Source organism: Necator americanus, chromosome IV, assembly GCF_031761385.1.
Source record: "Necator americanus strain Aroian chromosome IV, whole genome shotgun sequence".
In the NCBI taxonomy this organism is placed as follows: domain Eukaryota; kingdom Metazoa; phylum Nematoda; class Chromadorea; order Rhabditida; family Ancylostomatidae; genus Necator; species Necator americanus.
In genome coordinates this window covers 37,584,001-37,607,860 of record NC_087374.1, presented here as the reverse complement: position 1 = coordinate 37,607,860, position 23,860 = coordinate 37,584,001, and the positions used below count along the sequence as shown (strand labels likewise).

Sequence of the window (23,860 nt, the reverse complement as noted above, 5' to 3'; positions counted from 1 at the left end):
AGTCTCTGGCGTAAACTATTATTATTATTCATTCCTATTTATTCGCCATATTCCTTCTATCTATCACGTTTTAGGGCAGAGGCGAAACGGAATCCTATATTACTATGTATTCTGGTCTACTCTTACCATTCAATTCTATCTCTTGTAATCTATTTTATTCTATTACTTTAATTAATCTCTCACCACTTAAAACTGGTTCCGTCGTTTTTGTTTTTCTGTTCTCTGCTCTATGTGTAAACGTATCGATTCCCGTGATTCTTTGTGATACTTCTTCAGTTCACATTCTCTTTGATGCGAACATAGAACGGTACACAGATACATTCGTTGCCACATCTTGTGTAAGAATTTATCTAGGTACACCGGATCTCAAGCGATCTCCTGGTCTAGCCGACTGACGAGTAATGGTATGACGAGTATGGTGATGTGCTGGATGGTTTTGTACAAGCGATTTCGAACTAGCTTACGCTTAAAACTGTTTGCCGGTATTTCAACAACCGCAACAAGACTATCTATATCTGTTCTCCTCAGACACTGCCTAATGAGAATGCTCAGTTAATCGGAGACACAAGGGTAGCAAAAAGGTATCTCTTACGTGGTGGGAGTTTTCGACTGTCGTGTTTGCGTCCTCGCTATCCCCTTGCTTCAGGCTTTGGATTTGGAAATTATCAAAAACAACTATAATACAAGCCAAAGCTAACCTTCTCTCCAGGTCTCTCAGGTCCACTGCAACTGTTTTTGCCGTGGGGAGCATGTTGTTTCTTCATTTTAAATGGATGAGAAGAGAGACACTGAACCAGGATATTCCTGTTAGTAGGCTTGATATAGCATTTCCTTTGGTACCTACCTGTCGAAATCCCAACCTGGATGTTTAAAAATGAAAGCCAGTTGCCCTTTGGCTTCTCTCTAGTGAATTTCATGGGTTCAAACTGCCAGTTCAACACGTCAACACATTTGTCTATCACCGATTGAGTGGCACAGATGACAAAGCAGTCAGTCGATGCATCGAGGGTAGAGCAAAGACGGAATTCAAAAACAGGTGATTCAGCTCTGGTCATAAAGGAAAAAAGCAAAAGTGGAAACCAACTTCTGCCCCATAACTAAAACTCTGTGTTGTGCAAAATAATTTTCGGCCCTTGAAGATAATGCAGTCTACGCTCGCCTTGAGAAGAATAATCACTTGAGATACTGAGAATGTGTGACGATTCAGTTTCCATATCCACAATCTCTTGTAAGGATGAGCAGTGCACAGGCTATCCAGGAACATCATTCTTCCATTCCTTCTTTACCATGACCTTTTCTTTCTCATCCTACATGAACAGGAAAGGAGAATTTATGGATGTAATATGGAAAATAGTTGAAAGAGGTGAGTCATTACAACTTACGAATACTACAACTACAGAGAGCACAAGTTTACAGTAACGTTTAACACGTGTATATATTGCGACTGTGAACCAATAATAATAAATAATTTTAGCTGTGTGTCGTGAGAGCGAAACTCCTTCCTTCTTTGTTTATTTGTTTTTCTTTTGTTTTGATACTAAACTTTCTGGCGAATAACTATTGAGAAAGGTTTTTCGCCAACCTCTTACATGAATTACCTAATCATTGAACAGGAAACGAGTCTGTGTCCTTTTGTTGAGTTCTGAAGTGAAATTCTTGTTGAACAGAATCAATCGTTCTTTCAAGCCAGAAAACAAAAAATTCTACTTTTTCTTTTCTTTTTTTTTCGTTGGCACTATTTAAGTGCTTGTATAAAGAAGAGCACAATTGCAAATGATGAGTCTTTCTCAAAACATCTTGGAAACGAGCCGAAACCGGTCCTCATATACGATGAGCAGTTCGATCACTTCAGTTCCACTTATACGATGCACATTTAAACAGTGTTAGTCATGTTCCTTATGTTCCTTACTGTTTTCCTGAAATAAACCGCTATGGTTGCAAATTTTTCTCTTTTGACATTTCCCTTCTTAAATTATTTGTGTATGTTTTAGATGATTTTATTCAACGTAGCCATTCTGACTGCTATTTTACTACCTCAGTGCTACAGTATTTTCGGAATTGGAAGACAGCAGTCAGTTGCTGTCACTGGGCGGCTTTTATGTAACGACCAACCAGCTGCAGGCGTTAAAGTGAAACTTTACGAAAAAGATATACGTGTGTAGAAATTAGTTTCTTTGCAGTAAATTCAGAAAGTTTCCTAAAAATTCCAAATAAAAAATTTGAATGATTAAGAATATTTTTATTTCTCATGATCTGTTGGTTTTTTTTCTCTTTAGAGCAGCACAAAAAAAAGTTTTGGAAAAGATCTAGATTGTTCGGAAATGCAAGAATATTATCATACATTTTAAAAATTCAAGTGCAAGGCAGCTTACCTTCGAATGTAATTGCAAAATAGTAGAAAAGAACAATTTATGCTAAAAGAAAATCTTCTGCTACTGGTTTTTTTCAGTTCTTGATTCTAAAATGGACGAAGGTAGGACGGATCTAACGGGTTGCTTCACCTTATATGGAACAGAAAGAGAAATAACGAATATTGATCCGAAAGTTAATATCTACCATAAATGTAACTATTGGGGGGTAAGTATGTGATAGTGACTGTGTCTTCAACCGTCTAAATTTAACTCTAAAGATTTTCTTTTTTCAGCCATGTTATAAGAAATTTGGAATAACGATTCCGGACGAGTACATTACAGAAGGCAGCTATCCGAAGCACACGTTTAACATAGGAACAATAAATCTGGCCGGTCGGTTCTCAGGAGAAAAAATAGATTGTTTGAATTGACTCATTGCTGGGATTCTAACGCGGGCGTTTTTTTTTCAAACATAATAAACATTTGTTTCCTTGTTGAGAGTATATGCGTTATTTGATAGTGTTTTTCCTCTTAGGAAAAATCCTAAAAAGTAACTAAGTCCAAATTGCAGAGCGATTTTTTTAGGCAGGAGTTGCAAAACGTAAATAGTATGCGTTGAAACAACGTAAATTTCCGCCAACGGTTTTTTTCTTGAAAAAAGGATGGGTGAAGATGAAGATGGTATGGCTTATATCAACCACCTTGTCAATAAAGGACCGCAGCCGAATCATAGAAGCATCGCAATATGAGACATCAACGTGTAGATACAGACACTATGTGATCCGAAAAGTCAGTTCATAAGGGTAAGACGAAGGAAAAAGAGAGCTGGTGTCAGCCAGAGAGAGCCGGAGTGCAGTGCGCGCGTTGCGGTCGTACCTATTAACATAAGCAGTGACGGATGCAGGTGACGCACATATTATTGTGAGTTTTATTCGATTACGCAAAATTCATATCGTGGAGAGTTTAATTGGATGATTAGAGTACTACCTCAAAAAAAAAAACTGTTCCAGAAAACAAAGAAAAGAAATTGAACTGCTGCAGAACGTTCCCATTCTTGTGCTTTTATATTTCTAACCGATCCATTAGCAGTTTTGTTTTATTCATTCATTCATCTAAGCCTGTAATTTTCTTCAAGGTCTATGATCAGGCTAATTGGCAGAAGATAAGAATTCCACAAATTCTGAAGTATAGTAGTTTTCCAGGTGCTTCGCTTCCCCTCCTTGTCTTTCCTCCTTTTCCTCATTTCACTGCACGAAGGTAACGATTTGTTGCCTGTGATAAGACGATCAAAAAATACTTGAGGATCCCGTACATTTTACACTTTTTGATTTCAGGACTTTTTCATTTGCATTCTAAAAACTAAAACTGTGTGACAGTTCAGGTAAACATTCAGCTAAACTTTATTTAAATTTCTGTTTTAGTTTAAAGATTATGTTCAGCCGAAATTTGCTTAGATGCCACTATTTTCCAGCTCTCCGCGATCTCCGTTAATCAATCTGCCGGATACGTTTTGCTCGACGATGGATTGATTTGCGGTTCTGATTTGCTGATTGCGGATTGTGCGGATTTGCTAAGCAACCACCATTAGTTCTTCATCAACTGGAACTTAGCAGAAGAGGACTTAGTGCTACAGTGATCCCTGACCTTGATAGAAATGATTGAACTCTCCAGGGATGAAATTAAATGCTCTAAGTTTTCTTTACAGTTTCCTTTACAGTGACGTATATGTAAGTGGCACAAGTTAAATATAGATCTAAAGAAGGGATTTTGGCTGTCTTAGAGTATTTGTCCTATCCTAGAGCATACTACGCAATTCATTGAGATCTCAGATTCAAAAGCAGGTGTCTTCTCCATTCGATAGCTTTCAATTAATCCCATTAAAGAAAAGACTTTTTAAATTCTCTCCTCCCCTCTTTTTTACATTCCCAACATTTTCTACTTTCTCGAATAAGCGTTTTCCCAGTCTCTGGAATAGATGAAATTAGAAACATTTTTTGAGTGACAACTACTCGTGCATTGTGGGCCAACAGTTTGGAACCTTCAATTATTATTGTTAGTGATTGAACAGAATCTGTGTGACTTGAGATTCCATCCAATGCATTTACGTTTGCGAGGATCTATACCAGTCATCCTGGATTTGAAAGGAGAATTACTGTCGCAATATCGACAATATTCTTCTTCATTTCTAGGATTTCGGAGTAGAATTATCCTCCTATTGCGAGAGGAGTACTGTCACTAACGTAAGATTCTCGTTCCAAATCCAGAACGACTGGTATAGAACGACTTTTACTGCGCTTTTACTAAATGCCCAATTTTATTCTTAAGTGCGAAATCGTTAAGGTTTTTTTTTAATCGAAGGTGGCCGCATAACCACAAACTGTGGGATTCAACATAGGTATTCAATAGTTGCAATTTTCGAAGGACGTTTAAGCCATTGATTGGTCATTTCTACTAAGTATATTGAGAGAGATGCAAGAAAAATCTCTACCATTCGTAGATCCATGATCGTTAAAAAGGAAAGGAAGATTTATCTACGTTCCTGTTCACAAACCTTGATGATGTTTAGGCTATTGATTGGTCATTTCTATCATGCTATATAATAGCGCGCTTAGTCCGTGTGTGTGTGTGTGTGTGTGTGTGTGTGTGTGTGTGTGTGTGTGTGTGTGTGTGTGTGTGTGTGTGTGTGTGTGTGTGTGTGTGTGTGTGTGTGTGTGTGTGTGTGTGTGTGTGTGTGTGTGTGTGTGTGTGTGTGTGTGTGTGTGTGTGTGTTTTGTCTGTGTGTCACGAAAATACTTCATAATGATGCAAAAGTATGCACCGGTGGGGTGCCGAGCCATTGCCGTGCACCTGATAGGTGAGCACTCTTCCTCTTCTCCATTGTCCAAAGCCATACAAAAATGTCTGTTGTCTTTGATAAGTTAGTTTAGGCAAGTTAGTTTCTCTCATATGTTCATAGTGAGGGTAAATAAACTTTTGGGTGAATGCATACTCGAGTCTCCCAAAATTGTAAACTATCATGCTGTACAATAACGAGCTTATTCTGCCATGTGTTTGCGTCTGTATATGCGTATGTCTCAGTCAAGAAATTCCTCAGAGGGAGACAAATACTATGGCGTCGGTTTGGTGCGCTGGGACCTCAACGCGGTAAAATTGAGTGAGACGTGTAGTACGACATCGAATTCGTGTCCCGGAGCCAGATAGCTATAAAATGGGGTGCGACAGGTCCCACGGGGTCGGAGTGGTGCCAGGAAGCTATAGAGGGGAGAGAAATGAGTTCCACTGCATCGGATTGGTGCGCGGGAGTCCCAACGCAGTAAAATGCGTTTCTACGGTTCCTTCGGATATCTACTTTACAGCATATCTCTTGATGCTGGAATGGTGCGCCGGTGCCAGAAAGCTAGAGGGGGGAAAGACGGGTTCCATTGCGTCGGAGTTCGCGGGAGCCCCAACGCAGTAGAATGGGTTTCCATGGTTCCTTCGCATATCTATTTCCCAGCATGTCTCCCTAACGCTGTTGTCATCCTTTTTCAAAAGGAGGTAACACACGTGCAAACGACTGCTTAAATGCAGTAGTAAATAACAGTTTATGCGGTCTGACGTAGAACGTTATTTTTATCACTACGATAGTGATATTCACGTCATTCCATGATAACACACCATTCTTGCTAATAGCTGAGAACGGAGCAGACTCATACTTCAAATAATGTTTCAAATTGTGGAGGTTTGAGGGAAATATAGACGCGAAATCAAGCTGGATTGCTCTCCAAATATAGAACTGAGAGTTTAAAGAAAAACCATAAAGTCACTCATCTATTCTTAAGTATTCGGGTAAAAAAATGGATAAAGCTTTGATAAGAAAAGCAGTTCTAATTTCCCAAAAAATGTCGCTACTGCTATTTCTTATTGGTCGGTTAAAACGAGCGGAACAAACACCAAAATAAGCCTGAAGTCCGGCTTTAGCCAGACGTTCAGGCTGGTTAAGTATATTGAGAGTGACGCAAGAAAAATCTCTACCATTCGTAGATCCATGATCGTTAAAAAGGAAAGGAAGATTTATCTACGTTCCTGTTTACAAACCTTTCGTAACATAACGCAAGCGTTGAAATATATCGTGCAATATATCGAACAAATATCGTATTCGATTTATTCAGAAGATCAATTTATGCAGTCTATTGATTGTCCCTTGAATTTTCCGGCAAGATTGATTCTACCGATATCGAAGGTGAACTTTGGTGTGCTGCCTCGAGTTATGTAACTATTCGGAATTGTGATTGAAAACTTCTTGTAGCAGGGCTGAAATGTGGATTAATTATTTTTTTCAGAAAATAGAGCACCAATCTGAAACTGAATGACTCACCCCTTTGTATCCACATTTGTGGTAAATATTCACTTTAGGGTCGATGTTAGTGATTTCCGTTTTGCTTCCAGATAAATAGAAATATCCAGATGAATCCGTTTTTCCCTGGCCCAGCTTTTTATCGAAAACTATAACATTGATTAATTAGATTTCAAACTACAAGATTAAGAGTTATAGAAAAATTCTTATTATTATTGAGTTATTAAATATTACTATTATTATTGAAATACTAAGAGTTATTATTGAACTTTAAGCTGAAGTAGTTAATAGTATAGTTAATTAGTCGAAGAAATGAGATTTATTTGTTTTTTTAATTACTAGGTCTGAAATGTGCTCTTATATACATATATCAACAGTCGAATTAAGTAAGACATAAACCTACATTATTTCCAATATGATGTTTGGACTTTGATGAACTTATATTCACACCTATCACCTACGAACCTATGTAATTATTTATGCACATTAGTAACATTTCGCATAAAATTTTTCAAGGAACAGGTTGAGGATAAAGGATAAAGTGTCTGGCGTTGATCAATCCGCTTGGGATGCGCCCCCACGTTCACTTCAATTCGGAATCGTTCGAGGTTAACGAACGTGTAACCGGCCTTTACAATGACTTGTGGAGGCTACCCGATGTGTTAAGTCAGTGTTTCTATCCTCCCAGACAAGTCTGGCACCTATTTATCGACCCCGGAGGGATGAAAGGATTGGTGAGCACAAGGACTGATTCAAACCTCCGATAGATCATGCAGGAAGCGGAACCTCTAACCGCTACACTACACCCACTCCATGTTGAGGAGGGATTCAAAAAAAGGACTTTCGAGTAGACTATAATAGAATAGATGTAATTATAATTGATATTTGATTATATTTGATATTTGATAACCTTTTTAAATCTATCACAAACAAAAGAGGATTTGTAGGAAAATACGTTAGTGCTTTTTTTCTGTTTTTTTCTTTTCTCATATCAACCGTGTTTCGTACTTCTGCTTCTATTTCAGGACTTGTTAAGATCCTACTAGATCTACTTTCGAAGAAGTTAGAAAATAAAACAATAGAACAAGTCTTAATCCAAAATTCTAGTCCATGTTAGGATAAGATGAGCTCAAGTGGATCACGCACATAGCAGATTGGAATTCACTTACGTATCTCCTTATCGTACAGTTTCACCTTCACATTTGATGCTGGCACTCCGTTGCATTGAAGACGACCTCGTACGGCCACCGATTGTTTTCTGCCAAATCCAAACAAGCAGAAAGAGTTCGGCAGCAAGATTGTTCCTACTAAGATCACAGGCAGCAAATACATCTGCAAAATGTGAGATAAAAAGGATAGATTGTTTAGAGACAATAAATCTTAAATTTCTTCTTCTCTTCTTTTCAGAATTGAAAAAAAATAATATTAGGAAAAGAAGGGGAATTCTCGGCCTTGATCTAGTGGGCTGAATACGACGGAACTGTGACGGAAGAACGCTTACTTCCACATATATACGGGAAACGAATGATCGAACATTTCAATATCGATCGTTCAGACCTCGTTCACATTTCATTTGCATAATGCTTTTGTTAAAAGCGTTGCAATACATTCGTCAAGACTAATATCGTTAACATATTCCTATCAAATCCACTTATAATCGCCTGTAATAGAAAAAAGGACAGATGTGATGAGAACGCAACAAAGCTATCTATATCTGTTCTCCATAGATACCACCTAATGGCAATGCTCAGTTAATCGGAGACACAAGGGTAGCAGAAAGGTATCTTCTACGTGGTGGGAGTTTTCGACTGTCGTGTTTGCTCTCCTCGCTATCTCCTTGTTCCAGACTTCGGATTTGAGAATCATCAAAAACAACTATCACACAAGCCAAAGTCAACCTTCTCTCCTCAGGTCCACTGCAACTGTTTTTGTCGTGGGGAACATGTTGTCTCTTCATTTTAAATGAATGAGAAGAGAGAAACAGAACGAAAATATTGCTGTTAGTAGGCTTGCTACAGCATTTCCTTTGGTACCTACCTGTCGAAATCCCAACCTGGATGTTTAGAAATGATAGCCAATTGCCCTTTGGCTTCTCTCTAGTGAGTTTCATGGGTACAGACAACCAGTTCAACACCTCAACACATTTGTCTATCTCCGATTGAGTGGCGCAGATGACAAAGCAGTCAGTCGATTGACAAAGCAGTCAGGCAATTGAACTTTTACAGAACGTACCTATTCTTGTGCTTTTATATTTCTAACTTATTCATTATCATTTTTTTTCCATTCAAGCATCTAAATCTATAATTTTTTTCAAGGTTTATAATCAGAATAATTGGCAGAAAATAAAAATTCTACGTATTCTAAAGCATAGTTTTGTAGGTGCTTCGCTTCCTCTCCTCGCCATTCCCCCCTTTCCTCATGTCACGGCACGAAGACAACGACTTGTTGCCTCTGATCAGACGATCAAAATGTCCGTGAGGATCTCATACGTTTTCCAGTTTTTGCTTTCACAGCTTTCTCATTTGCATTCTCAAGTCTAAAACTGAATGACACTTCAACTAAACATTCAGCTAAATGTTCTTTAAATTTCTGCTTTAGTTTTAAAGGTTTTGTTCAGCCGAAATTTGCTTAAATGCCACTATTTTCCAGTTCACCGCGATCTCCTTTAATCAATCTGCCGGATACGTTTTGCTCGACGATGGAATGATTTGCAATTCCACCGCTTCGTATTGCTGTAGTTTATGATTCTTCTCTCGTATTATCATTCTTGTTATATTTGTCACGCCTCAAATTTTATTTTTGTTCTGTACTTTGGTGATCGATTTGTTTCTCTTTTGTACCTTGGAAATAGAGAGAAGGATTCCTCTCTTATTCATAAAGAAGTTTTGTCCAGGTAATCGCTGATGAAAAAAATAAATTTAACAGCCCAAATTTTGAGTGCATTGTGATTCATCTAATACCACAAATAAGATCACTTAGTGTTCAAGAATGAATTCGTGTTTTTTGTTAACTGTTTCTAAATCCATACAAAATACTGGTCCTAATTTACACTAAAAAAAGTGATCATCATTAGTTCTTCATGAACTGGAACTTAACAGAGGAGGACTGAGTGTTACAGCGATCCCTGTCCTTGATGGAATAGACTGAATTCTTCAGGAATTTAAATTTAAATGAATTTGAATGCTCTTAAATTTTCTAGTTTTCTTAACAGTGACGCACAAATCGCACAAGTCAAATATAGATCTAAAGAAGGGATTTTGGCTGTCTTAGAGTATTTTTCCTACTATCCTAAAGTATTCTACGCAATTCGTTAAGATCTTAGGTATCAGGTTTTGAAAACGCATGACATTTCCATTTGATAGCTTTCAATTAGTCCCTTAAAAAAATTCAAATTCTTTCCTCTACTCTTTTTTACATTCCCAACATTTTCTACTTTCTCGAATAAGCGTTTTCCCAGTCTCAGGAAAGGATGAAATTAGTAACATTTTTTGAGTGACAACGACTCGTGCATTGAGGGCCAACAATTTGGGATCTTCAGTTATTACTATTAGTGATTGAACAGAATCTGTGTGACTTGAGATTCCATCCAATGCATTTACGTTTGCGAGGATCTATACCAGTCATTCCGGATTTAAAAGGAGAATTATTGTCGCAATATCGACATATTCTTCTTCATTTCTAGGATATCGGAGTAGAATTATCCTCCTATTGCGAGAGGAGTACGGTCACTACTGTAAGGCTGTCGTTGCAAATCTAGAACGTCTGGAATAGAACGACATCTACCGGGCTACGATGCCCAATTTCAATCTTAGGTGCGAAATCGCTAAGGCTTTTTTTATCGAATGTAGCCGCAAAACCTCAAACTGTGGGATTCACCATTCGGATTCAATTGTTGTAATCTTCAAATGATGTTCAAGCTACTGATTGATCATTCCTATTAAGTACATTGAAGGAGACGACCGGTGCTGACGCAAGAAAAATCAATAAATATCGGATCCATGATCGTAAAAAAGGGAAGGAAGATTCATGGAGATTCATTTATGTTCGTCCACCTTTTGAAACATGACGCAAGTGCAGAAACACAAATAAATGAACATCGGTTAGGATTTATTCAGAAAATCACTTTATGCAGGATGTTGATTCTCCTTTGAATTTACTGGCAAGATTGATTGTACCAACATCGAAGGTGCGCTTCGGTATAGTGCCTTGAGATATGAAACTATCCGGAATTGTGATTGAAAACTTTCTGTAGCAACGCTGAAATGTGGAAAACTTATCACCTCAGAAAATAGAGAATTAATGTGCAACTGAACTGCTCACCCCTTCGTGCTCACAATTATGGTAAATAGTCAGTTTAGGGTCGATTTTAGAGATTTCTGCTTTGCTTCCAGATAAATTGAATTCTCCAGAATCATCCGTTTTTCCCTCGCCCAGTTTCTTATCGATAACTATAACATTGATTAATTATATTTGAAAGTACAAGATTAAGAGTTAAAGAAAAATTGTTACTATTATTATTGAAATATCAAGAGTTATGACTGAAGTTTAAGTTGACGTAATTAAAGGCATCACCCCACGAATTTGAGGTGGTGCAGATTTCAGGTGGAGTATTTGTATACGGGATGGGAGACTACGGAGAGGGAGGTGATTCCGTCTATTTCTTCCTAATTGCCGTAAAAAACGCCCTGGAAGATGCGGCGCCGCACAAGGCTGGCGCGCTCCAATCGAACTCTCTGTAGAAAATAGTGCGCCAAAACGCGTGAAGCCGTATCCTTCGGGCCGTTTTTTACGGCAATTAGGAAGAAATGGGCGGAATCACTAAACTCTCCGTAGTCTCTCTTCCCGTATACGAATACTCCACCTGAAATCTTCACCACCTCACATTCGTAGGGTGATGCCTTTAAATGTATAGTTATAATTAGTCAAAGAAATGAGATAGATTTGGTTTATTTAATTCCTCGGACTGAAATGGGCTCTTATATATCATAGCCGTCGGATTAAGTAAGATATATGTATATGGATTATAGCTTTTAAACAATTAGCATTATTTCCAATATTTTGGAATTTGATCAAGTTATATTCACATCTATCATTGAACAATGTGTGACCTCTTAATCACATTAATAACATTTCATATGAAATTTTTTAAAGGACAGGTTGAGGAAGTATTCAAAAAAGGACTTTCGCGCAAATTATAGTGGAATAAATGTAATTATGTGTTCGATTTCCTTTTTTAAATCTATCACAAACAAATTTGGCGTAGAAAAATATGTTGGTGCTTTTTTTTCTGTAGTCTTCTTTTCTCAAATCAACTTCTTACTTTTCCTTTTATTTTGGGACTTGTTAAGATCCTACTAAATCCACTTACGAAGAAGTTAGAAAATAATATGACAGAAGAATTCTTAGTCCAAAATTGTAATTCGTGTTAGAAGAAGATGAGCTTAAGTGGGTCACGTACATAACAATCTGAAAATCACTTACTTATCCCCTTATCGTGTAGTTCCACCCTTACATTTGAAGCTGGCTGTCCGTTGCATTGAAGAGTACCTTTTACGGCCACCGATTGTTTTTTGCCTAATCCAAGCAAGCAGAAAGAGTTCGGCAGCAAGATTGTTGCTACTAGGATCAGAGGCAGCAAATGCATCCGTAAGGTGTCGGATAAAAAGGATAGATTGTTTAGGGGCAATAAATCTTAAATTTGGTATCTAAGAGATACAATCTACTTTTCTGAGTTAAAAAAATAATATTAGGAAAGGAAAGGGAAGTATCAGCCCTGATGTATTAGGCTCAAAACGACGGAACTGTGACGGAAGAGCGTTTACTTTCACATATATACGGAAGACGAATGATCGAACATTTCAATATCGATCGTTCAGACCTCGTTCACACTTCATTTGCAGTGCTTTTATGCTTTTATTTGCAGTGCTTTTAGTGCTTTTATTAAAAGCGTTGCAAAACATTCGTCAAAATAAGTATCATTTACATATTCCTTTCAAATCCACTTGTAATCGCCTGTAATAGAAAAAAAGGACAGATGTGAGTCATACGATGTTAAATTATCGTTCTAGAAGTTCTAGAAGTTGTTGTTCTAGAATGTTCACCGTGGCTGAAGGCTCGCAACAGGAAAGAAAATCCGCTAGCTTATTGGTTTTGCATATATTATGAGATCCAGGCAGACCAAGAGAAATTAAAGGTGACTGTAGCACATGTAGATAGCCCATTCAGTGATCATTTCAATGAAGAAGCAACTCGGCGAATCATGTGACGGATGTTTTTACACGAAACAACTTTGCACGATATGTACTCATGTGAGAATAGATTTGTAAAATACAATACTATACCTGAATATTAAAAAAATTGACGGTAAATGACGGTGCGGCACCGTCAAGCACAGTCTCTCGCTCTTTACTTGTCAAAAAATAGGAACTTAAAAGCATCGCTCCCGAATCTGATTTCGTACGGGTTTCAGGCGGCTAATGCCTGCACGGGGTCGAAGATTGTGGGAAAGGACGGTGATTCCTGTCATGAATGTAAACGGGCGACCGGAACGCTGTTTCTTGCGGCGGTCTCTGTAGCAATGAGCAACCCTTGCGATTTTGTAAATATTGTTTAATACAAACTCCCCTTTTTGAAATCTATCCAAGAACTGACATATCAACAACGTTGAGAAGGTGTTATAAGAAAGCGAGAAGATGTATTTAGTGGAAAACTTGTGTTGTAAACTAAAGTACACTACGTGTTTTAGGAGGTCTGCTTGGGTTCTTTCAATTTGACCCCTGTTATGGAGATTAGCGAATTTTGCAAAGTACAGACGAAATGAAGGGAAGAGGACGAAAAGTAGGATTTTCAAATTTGCGGTGCTCTTGTGTACGATGATGGTCTGCCCACATCCGATAAAAATCTCATAAAACTGAGGTCTAGCTGTGATTAATAGCGGTTTTATTGGCTGTTTTGATAAGTTTCTTCCCTGCAACAAAGGTTCAAAATAAGTAAGAACCACAGTCTTACAGAAAAACTAAAATATGATCAAAATCAAAGTGGCACAAATGGGTAAAAATGGCAAATCAATAGTTCCCTGGGCTTGCCTTTAACAATTACTTGCTGTTTTGACTAAAAAGCGAAAGTTTGGGTCTCCGGATATTTTTTTTTCAACCATAACTTCAAGCTATGTAGGGTCTCAGTCATTACATTTTGGCGCATATTTGTGGTCATATTGCTCTTTTTTCAACGATATGTCAGGCTTTGGCTAGATTTCAAAGAGGGGAGTCTAATGATAATAAGATTTTCTTAAATTTTCCTTTCATGACAAGTTAAGAGCAAACGGGTGCTCTTATCTTGTCATGGAAGGAAAACGGTGCCGCACCGACACTCACTGTCGGTTTTTCAATGTTCATGAGTAGTATATTAGGTATGCGACGTTTCAGTCACATTTCCTTCTCTAAACACTGTTCAGGAGACAAATGGCCAAAAATAGTAGTATACATGTATGAAACGTGAACTTATCAGACTAACTATGAATGTGGTGGTACTGTTCATTTCCATGCCGGGACTGATTTGGAAACTCTGAAAAAAAAAAGAACAAAATCAATGAAAAGCCTGAAATACGAACTAATTTAATTGACAAAGTTGGAAGAGTAATTCTTTGATATGATATTATGATATTCTCCTTCAAAATCCGACTGGTATAGAACGACTTCTACAGAGCTTGAATGCCCATTTCCATTCTTGACTACGAAATAGTTAAGACTTTTTATCGAATGTGGCCGCAAAATCTCATACTGTAGGAGCCACCAACTGTTGTTATTTTCGAATTATGAATTACTTCCTTATTAGGAAAACGAAAAAAAATCATTGTCTATGAGACTTATTCATGAGCATTTCAACGAAGAAAGAAGGATTTGCTCATGCTCCTGTTCACTTGCCTTTCAAAACATAACGCAGGCGTGGAAACATCATGATCGTGATATGAATAACGGGCTTATTCTGTCACGTGTGTATGTGTTGTGTTGTGTGTGTGTTGTGTTGTGTGTGTGTGTGTGTGTGTGTGTGTGTGTGTGTGTGTGTGTGTGTGTGTGTGTGTGTGTGTGTGTGGGTGTGTGTGTGTGTGTGTGTGTGTGTGTGTGTGTGTGTGTGTGTGTGTGTGTGTGTGTGTGTGTGTGTGTGTGTGTGTGTGTGTGTGTGTGTGTGTGTGTGTGTGTGTGTGTGTGTGTGTGTGTGTGTGTGTGTGTGTGTGTGTGTGTGTGTGTGTGTGTGTGTGTGTGTGTGTGTGTGTGTGTGTGTGTGTGTGTGTGTGTGTGTGTGTGTGTGTGTGTGTGTGTGTGTGTGTGTGTGTGTGTGTGTGTGTGTGTGTGTGTGTGTGTGTGTGTGTGTGTGTGTGTGTGTGTGTGTGTGTGTGTGTGTGTGTGTGTGTGTGTGTGTGTGTGTGTGTGTGTGTGTGTGTGAAAAGGTGGGTGCGAAGGGTCCACGGGCGCAGAATTGTTGCTTCGAAGCCAGAAAGCTATAAAAGGGTGCGACGGTTCCCACTTCGTCGGGTTGGTGCGCTGGCACCAGTTACGTACAGAAGTGGGTGCAACGGGTCCACCGGCGTCGTAAAGCTATGAAATGCGGTAAGGCGGGTCCCACGGGTTCGAATTCCTGTGTCATGGTGTGGAATTATCGCGCAGTAACTTCGTGTGGATGTCGAAGAAGGTGCATAACGTAGTTTTAACTGATTTCTTTGAGCTGTAGCCAAGATTGGTATCGATCTTTATTAAACAGCGGCTAACGTTTCGGCGATATCGCCTTCGTCAGAGCCTGGAAAACTCAAAGTCATTAGTTTATTAGTCAAGACCTATCCCCTCAAGCGCCTCATCACCCTACAGAAAGCACCCAAACGGTAAGCAAACTCAAACAGCAACACATAGGCTAGTACTTACCTCATTAGCTAGACTTGTTAACTCAGCAGACCACCACGTACCACAACTACGAGTCACAAGGGTTTTATATAGGGACCTGACGTCCCGCCCCGTAGATCAAAACCCGCATAGGTCTTGATACGGGGATAACTCGTTTGTGATCGCAATGCACTCATCCTTCTTGTTCATTTTTGGACTTTTGGCGGTTATCCAAAAGGCCTCTAGCGTTCTGCGTGCTGTGATTTCGGACTCGTAGGATAATATACGAACTTCTACCTCTACTTCGGAGTTTGGATGACATATTCTACGGTGTGCTCCAAGTGGGGTGAAGGTTTTTGATTTTGCGAGTCCATCTAGATGCTCCTTGACCCTAATACACAGTGGGCGTCCCGAACTGCTCACGCAGCGCCAGGCTTCTTTGAACATGTATGGATTCAGCATCAGGCAGATCATGACATTGATAAACGAATGCCTGAATTGCTCTATTTTCCGATGGTCGGGACAGTACTACCGACAACTTAGAGGCCTAGCTATGGGACAAAGGCTGGCACCCACTCTCGCCATTGTTTTCATGGCCAAGATCGAAAAGCCTATAACAGACCGCGAACCACTGCTGTATTATCGTTACATAGATGATTGCTGCGTCGTCTGCTCAACCCAAGCAGAACTAGACGCGTGCTTCAATCTTCTCAATCAGCAGTGTCCGCACATTAAGTTCACAAGGAAGAGACCGATAGACAACTGGTTGGCTTTCCTGAATGTGCACATTTACTTGCGGAATGGGATATGTAAGACTAAGTGGTACCGGAAACCCAGTAGTAAAAACATCTTAATCCACTGTCTTTCAGCGCATCCCAGCAAAATGAAAAAATCTGTTATAGGTAACATGTACAGAACGGCGGCAAGAGTCTCATCGAGTAGCCAGGAAAAAGCATGGTCTATAAATGTGGCCCATAAAGTAGCAATGTCCAATGGGTACCCAGCTGGAGATGGTGCTACCCGACAAGCACGGTATCCCTCTCGAAGACCCAACGTAGTGGATAGCCTAGAGAAGATCCCTTTCTGTTTACCTTATATATCTGATGATATGAGCAGAGCAGTACGGGGCTGTCTACGAAAAGCGGGTCTAAGGAATGACGTGAGGGTTGTGGAAATACCTCCAGCAAACCTCAAGGGTCAGCTGGTACGTAACCGTGTATATGATCGACTCTGCACAACTCCCAGCTGCGTGGTTTGCCCGTATGGCAGAGAGGGTGATTGCATGATATCGGGAGTGGTGTATCGTATCACGTGCAGGTTGTGCGGTGACGATTATATAGGGGAAACGGGACGCCCACTGTGTATTAGGGTCAAGGAGCATCTAGATGGACTCGCAAAATCAAAAACCTTCACCCCACACCGTAGAATATGTCATCCAAACTCCGAAGTAGAGGTAGAAGTTCGTATATTATCCTACGAGTCCGAAATCACAGCACGCAGAACGCTAGAGGCCTTTTGGATAACCGCCAAAAGTCCAAAAATGAACAAGAAGGATGAGTGCATTGCGATCACAAACGAGTTATCCCCGTATCAAGACCTATGCGGGTTTTGATCTACGGGGCGGGACGTCAGGTCCCTATATAAAACCCTTGTGACTCGTAGTTGTGGTACGTGGTGGTCTGCTGAGTTAACAAGTCTAGCTAATGAGGTAAGTACTAGCCTATGTGTTGCTGTTTGAGTTTGCTTACCGTTTGGGTGCTTTCTGTAGGGTGATGAGGCGCTTGAGGGGATAGGTCACTAATGACTTTGAGTTTCCCAGGCTCTGACGAAGGCGATATCGCCGAAACGTTAGCCGCTGTTTAATAAAGATCGATACCAATCTTGGCTACAGCTCAAGGAAATCAGTTAAAACTACGTTTCAACATGCCGAGATTTAAAGACAGTCGAACATGGGCAATACTCGAAGGTGCATAAATTGGACGTTGTAAACGTTCCATAGTTGTGTCCACTTTCCGCGTTGCTTTCCACCTGTACGCCTCCTCCGTTCCTGAGAAAGTAGAAACACGCGTGAAAACAAACGGCTGCTTAAATGGTAGCAAGCTGTTTATATGATCTGACGTGGAACGCTATCATTATCAGTACGATGATGTCGTCCACTTCATTTCATGTTAAAACATCATTCTGCGATAACTGTTTTGAGAAAGAAGAAGAAAACCCATACTTCGAGTAGTACTTTCAAATGGTGTCTACACTGTGTTGGGAACGAAGGCGTGTTTGATGCTAAAGTTTGAATATTCTCCAAATGTAGAACTGACGCGTTTAGAAAGAAAACTATGAGGCCTTCCGCCTTTATCTATAATAAAAAAAGAGGAAAAGAGGAAGAAAGCGTTGTTAGAACAACACAAATCTAATTTCAGAGAATTGCGGAGAGAAAGAGAATAAACTACTATTAATTTTCATTAGTCTGTGAAGGGAATACCAAAAAGTCTGAAGTCCGGCTTTAGCCGGGCATTCAGACTGGTAAATAAATAAACGTCGTTTTTGATTTGTTCAGAATATCAATTTATGCAGTCTATTGATTCTCCCTTGAATTTGCCGGCAAGATTGATTGTACCGATATCGAAGGCGGATTTTGGTGTGCTGCCGCGAGTTATGAAACTATCCGGGACGGTGATTCCAATCTTTTTGTAGCAGGGCTAAAATGTGGATTAATTATTATTTCAGAAAATAGAGCACCAATCTGAAACTGAATGACTCACCCCTTTGTATCCACATTTGTGGTAAATATTTACTTTAGGGTCGATGTTAGTGATTTCCGTTTTGCTTCCAGATAAATAGAAAGCTCCAGATGAATTCGTTTTTCCTTGATCCAATTTTTTATCGAAAACTATAACATCGATTTATTACATTTGAAAGTATAAGTTTAAGAGTTGAAGAAATATTGAAGTTTAAGTTGAGGAAGTAAAATTTGCTGAGGAAGTAGCATTTATTTGATTTATTTAATACCCAGGTCCAGCTCTTATATAGTTCAACATTTCAATTAAGGAAAATATAGACGTAGACAATAACTTTTAAACAATTCACATTATCTCCAATGCGATGCTTCAGTTTGGTGAAATTATATTCATACCTAGTGCTTGACTCGTACCGTTCGCCTCGGTCAAAGTTGGGCGGGAGTATTGTTATGCTGCGCTCGGTGGTCAAACGCGCGAGCTTTTACCAGCGAGCCGGCACGTAAATTGACTTCTGCAGCAAAGCTTCGTCCATTCGAGCCTAAGCAATACAAAGACGCCGCTGTCACCTGCTTCTGCCTGTTTCGTTTCTTTCTTGATTTCGTGATACAGTTGACTTGACTGCTTCGGCACTTCGACATATTACATCGCCTTTGTATTCGCTTCGCATGCACATTGTTGGGTATTGTGGATTGATGGAAATATTGCGCATGTGCATGGCACGTGCTGGGGAAATACAGTGATACGGGAAAGATCAACTAAACGTAACAGGAAGAGCCACTCAGTCGTCATAAGCTTTGGTGACACATGGTTGGAGCTAGAGGATATGGTCATGATCAATGACATGAATTCTCATCTACGGAAGATGTATAGTGTGTAATAATAGAGAATAAACATGCAGTGATGTATTACTGAGGCAGGAAAGGATACGCGTGGGCTGGATTGGGCATGCCGAACATCAGGGAGCAGTAACCCTAGTATCCATCAGCTGGGCTCCAAATCAAACTCCTAGTTGGAGAAATGTATGCTCATTTACATCAGGCTAATAAAATTTTATTTGAAAATGTTCTAGGTACAGGTTGAAGAAGGATTAAGAAAAGGAATTTCGGGTACTTTAGTCATAATAAAAAAGATGTAAATATATGTTTGTCCCTTTAAGTTGAGCAGAAACAAATTGTCGTGAGAAAATATGCTAGTGCTTTTTTGTAGTCTTCTTTTCTCAAATAAACTTTTCATTTCGTCTTTTTCCTTTGATTTGTGGACTTATTGAAGTTCCACTAGAGCTACATCTAGAAAATTTCAAAAAATAAAAAACCGGAAAGTCTAAGTATAAATAATATCAGAATAGGATGAGCTTAAGTGGATCGCGTGTATAAAACTTGAAATGCACGTACGTAGCTCCTTTTCGTAGAGTTTCACCTTCACATTTGATGCTGGTACTCCGTTGCATTCAAGACGACCTTTTACGGCTACGGATTGTTTTGTGCCTATTCCAAACAAGCAAAAAGAGTTGGGCAGCAGGATTGTTCCTACTAAGATCACAGACAGCAAATGCATCTATAAAGTGTAGAATTAAAAGGATGGACATTATCGACAACCTATCATCAACTTGGTGTCTAATAGATATAATCTACTTTCAAAGTAAAAAAAAAGAATATTTTGAAAGAAGAAAGAATTATTAATTATTATTTACAGAGAATGGGAGAATTATTTACAGAGCTGAAACGTTCATCGTTTAGACTTCGTTCACACTTCATTTGCACAGTATCATTTTAATCAGAGGGTTACAGATTATTCATAAAGATTGGTATCATCTACATACCATTTATCTTCCAAATTTACATCCTCGCCTTTGCCGGAAAAACGTGGTAAATCAGACGATGAGAACTTAACACTTTAGAAAGTTTTTCAAATTCAGAGATCATAAAAAAACTTCGCGAGCTCGTGATTCGCATATGTTATGAGATGCAGGGAGACCAAAAGAAATGAAAGGTGAGTTTAGAACACTGGTGACTGTGAAAAGACCTTAGTTCTTCTAATGATCATTTCAATAAAGAAGCAACTCAGTGAATTCCGTAACTAATGTTTTCACAAAACCAGTTCGACAACACATATTTTTCAAATAATTCACATGTTGTGCGCTAATTTAAAGAAACTTCCTTTGCTCTTCGCAATTTTGCACTCCCCAAAACATTATTCAAGCGATAAATTGCCAGAAAATACTTATATACGTGAATGTACGAAACGTGAATTTATCAAACTAACAATGACTGGTGGTGGTATTGTTCATTTTCATGCCAGCACTGATTTGGAAACTCTGAAAAAAGACCAAAATCGATGAAGAGTCTGTAATAGGAACTAATTTGTGTGGATTTGGTAGAAAATTCCATGATCAAACAAATAAACGACGGATGAAAATTGATTTCGTAGATTTAATTAAACTACAGAAAAACGTTTCTGCTATGTCATTTAAAACGATCTAGCGGAAACGTTCATATGCTTCAGGATTTTTAAAGAAGTTTTTGCAACTTTATTATTTTGTCTCTAAACTAGTTTCGTTTGTTTTTTGTTTTTTTTTTCAGTCGGAGGCGTGCCAGAAAAAAGGGAGAAGTCCCACAATAGAATCGAATTAGTTCTTGAGGTCTCTCTGCGAGAGTCGGCTGTGGTAACAGGCAGGATCAGAAATACGTGTTCATCTATTTGGTGACAATCTCAGTTTCGTTTTAAAGTCGTAAAAACTTCGTTCGTCCACGAACATTTTTAGTTCTTTTAAATAAAATGAAGTGAAACAGGGTAAAATAAATTAGGAAGTAAGAATAAGACGATAAAACAAAGGAAAAAGGAGCAAGTGTCCGGCGTTAATCAATCCGCTTAGGATGCCCTAGCACTTTCAATTCGGAATTGTTTGAGGTTTAGGTTTAACTGGCCTATACAATGGTTGACGGGATACAGCCGTTGTGTCAAGCCAGTGTTTTTATTCTCCAAGTCACGTGACACGTCTGCCAGCAATTTCGACCCCCGGGGATGAAAAGTTTGGTGAGCACTAGAGGGGATTCGAATCACTGATCGATCGTGCAGACAGCGGAACCTCTTACCGACTGCACTACGAACGTTATTCCTTAGACGGGTGGGGCAGGAGGTTAGAGGTCCGCAGTAGCCACACGGTCGATGGTCTAGAACCATCCTAGTGCCAAGCAACCCTTTCATCCCTTCGGGGTCGATAGATTGGTAGCACACTTGTGAGGAAAAAAAAACTCCGATTTGATGATCGGGAGTCACTGTATAGGCCAACATTCTTTCCAGAACCCCAACGATTAGACGAATTGCAGTAACAGTTGACGCACCTCAAGTGGATTAATAAACCAGTGACTTTCTCGTTTATCCCTTTTATTCTTTAAAATTGCATATTTATTGTTATACCGACCATTTGTACACTAAACAATACAATGAGACAGAATTATTCAATTTCTACGTTTTAAGATTTTATCACGGTAATTCAGTTATCCCTAGTACACTTAAAACCGCTATTATACATGCTGAAACTCTTCGAATGTCAGGAACTGTAGTTCTCATTCTGACCTTGTAGGGACCTTGCACATTATTCTCATGTTTTTAACTACATTACACTACGGCAAAATTATAATTATTCAAGCTGTTTTCAAATGCTGAGTTGGTAATAGTAATATCACGTATAAATATCCAGAACCACATAAGGTACGCAAAGTTAGAAATTCGCTTATATTTTAGTATTAATTTGTTGTTGTGACCTTCTTGACCTGTTTCTACAAGGCGTTCAGGTAGTGATTCCTTTTGGCGTCAGACCTATATAGCTATAAATAAAAAGCCAAGTCGCTGGCGTCTCAATCAACTTGGGGTGCGCCAACGCGTTTCACTGGGATTCGTAATCGATGAGGTTTTGGAATGCGTGTTGGGCTATACAATGACATGCGGGGGCCGGCCGATGGTCAAGTCAGTGTTTTTATCCTCCCAGACAAGTCTGCTACCAACTTATCGACCCTATAGGGATGAACGGCTTGGTTAGCACTAGGGCGGTTTCGAACCCTCAACCGTGTGGCTACAACGGACCTCTAACCGACTGCGCCACACCCGCCCTAGCTAGCATTGAGCCAGCTATTTATAGCTAGCTATGTTGATATATGTCTGATGTTGATATCTAGTTCTAATCACTCCCCCTTTTTGAAGAGCCCCTGGCGTGAATAATTCACCTTGATCACCTTGATCACCTTGACTTCCACTGACCTTCGAACTGGTCGAGCGGGCGCCAGTAATTCTTCCATTTGTTCCGGTGGCGTGCCGGGGGAGGCCAGTGGTTACTCCTTTCGCGTGGGACCCGAAGAGCATCATATTTTTCTTTGAAGGACTTCGTGAAGAAATCTGACCATCACGTCGGTTATCTTCCTGTAGTGTGCTTAATATCGCGGGGAAGCCAGTCGCTCATGGCTCTGGTCCAACTTCTCTTGGCAAGCGAGGCGGTGTCTCTAACCTTCGATCGCTGACGTAGAAGAGAACTTCGAATCTCGTTCCTCACTGGCGTGAAACGGGATACTCCTAGCATCGCTCTCTCAATTGCGCGTTCAATGACTCTCACCGCATTTTCTTCCTGCTTGCGAAATGCCCAGGTTTCGAAGCATAGGTCAAAGCAGGAAGCACGGTGGTGTTGAAGAAGTGAGCACGAAGCCGGGTGTTTCTGATCTTCTTCACTACATTCTCGATGCTCACATGCGCTCCCCAAGCCGCTCGTCTCCTCCTGCCCAGCTCGAGGGTCAGGTCGTTCATCATGTTCAATTCCCGACCCAGATAAACGTAGCTACGTTTATCTTATACGTTTACGTTTACGTGAATAATAATAATTATTTATTCCTACTTATTCGCCATATTCCAACTTTCTATCACGTTTAAAGGCGAAGGCGAAACACAAGCCTATATTACTATGTATTCTAGTTTACTCTCTTACCATTCAATTCTATCTCTTGTAATCTATTTTATTCTATTACTTTATTTAACCTCCCATCACTTAAAACTGGTTCCGTCGTTTTTGTTGTTCTGTTCTCTGTTCTATATGTAAGCGTTTCGATTCCCGTGATCTACTCTTCCAGTTCACATTCTCTTTGATGCGAATATAGAGCGGTAAACCGATACATTCTTCGCCACATCATGTGCAAGAATTTATCTAGGTAGACCGCATCTCAAGTGGTCTGCTGGTCTATCTGACTGACGAATAATGGTATAACGAGTATGGTGCTGTGCTTGTGGTTTCGTACAAGCTATTTCGAACTAGCTTACGCTTAAAACTGTTTGCCGGTATTTCAACAACCGCAACAAGGCTATCTAAATCTGTTCTCCTCAGACACTGCCTAATGGCAATGCTCAGTTAATCGGAGACACAAGGGTAGCAGAAAGGTATCTTTTACGTGGTGGGAGTTTTCGACTGTCGTGTTTGTTCTCCTCGCTATTTCCTTGTTTCAGACGTTCTGATCTGAAAATCATCAAAAACAACTATCACACAAGCCAAAGTTAACCTTCTCGCTAGGCTAGGCTCGTAGGCTT

General features: G+C 39.6%; 5 protein-coding genes across 7 annotated transcripts; 2 read left to right on the top strand and 3 right to left on the bottom strand.

The window, feature by feature from the left end:
* Positions 1-1,991: 1,991 nt before the first annotated feature.
* RB195_003920 (uncharacterized protein) lies at positions 1,992-3,939 on the top strand (the record flags this gene model as incomplete). Of its 2 annotated transcripts, none has more annotated exons than XM_064201796.1 (3): positions 1,992-2,154; positions 2,450-2,577; positions 2,645-2,782. In XM_064201796.1, 3 exons carry the CDS (start codon positions 1,992-1,994, stop codon positions 2,780-2,782), a joined length of 429 nt encoding a protein of 142 aa, XP_064057677.1. The 2 variants fall into 2 exon arrangements, with proteins under 2 accessions (XP_064057677.1, XP_013298138.2); XM_013442684.2 differs by lacking the exon at positions 1,992-2,154 and adding an exon at positions 3,791-3,939 and having other exon boundaries at positions 2,464-2,577; positions 2,645-2,744.
* A 2,567-nt stretch (positions 3,940-6,506) lies between these two features.
* On the bottom strand, positions 6,507-8,019 carry RB195_003919 (uncharacterized protein; the record flags this gene model as incomplete). The annotated part of the gene is made up of 3 exons (XM_013442682.2): positions 6,507-6,644; positions 6,709-6,836; positions 7,857-8,019. 3 exons carry the CDS (start codon positions 8,017-8,019, stop codon positions 6,507-6,509), a joined length of 429 nt encoding a protein of 142 aa, XP_013298136.2.
* A 2,787-nt stretch (positions 8,020-10,806) lies between these two features.
* On the bottom strand, positions 10,807-12,331 carry RB195_003918 (uncharacterized protein; the record flags this gene model as incomplete). The annotated part of the gene is made up of 3 exons (XM_064201795.1): positions 10,807-10,944; positions 11,008-11,135; positions 12,169-12,331. 3 exons carry the CDS (start codon positions 12,329-12,331, stop codon positions 10,807-10,809), a joined length of 429 nt encoding a protein of 142 aa, XP_064057676.1.
* A 3,701-nt stretch (positions 12,332-16,032) lies between these two features.
* On the top strand, positions 16,033-17,172 carry RB195_003917 (uncharacterized protein; the record flags this gene model as incomplete). Its single annotated transcript, XM_064201794.1, has 1 exon — positions 16,033-17,172. The coding sequence occupies one exon, from the start codon at positions 16,033-16,035 to the stop codon at positions 17,170-17,172; it is 1,140 nt and encodes a 379-aa protein (XP_064057675.1).
* Positions 17,173-18,118: 946 nt separating this feature from the next.
* Positions 18,119-23,092, bottom strand: RB195_003916 (uncharacterized protein; the record flags this gene model as incomplete). 2 transcript variants are annotated; one of them, XM_064201793.1, is made up of 5 exons in its annotated part: positions 18,119-18,256; positions 18,320-18,447; positions 19,687-19,779; positions 22,519-22,721; positions 22,902-23,092. In XM_064201793.1, 5 exons carry the CDS (start codon positions 23,090-23,092, stop codon positions 18,119-18,121), a joined length of 753 nt encoding a protein of 250 aa, XP_064057673.1. The 2 variants fall into 2 exon arrangements, with proteins under 2 accessions (XP_064057673.1, XP_064057674.1); XM_064201792.1 differs by lacking the exons at positions 22,519-22,721; positions 22,902-23,092 and having other exon boundaries at positions 19,687-19,849.
* Between the last annotated feature and the right edge of the window lie 768 nt (positions 23,093-23,860).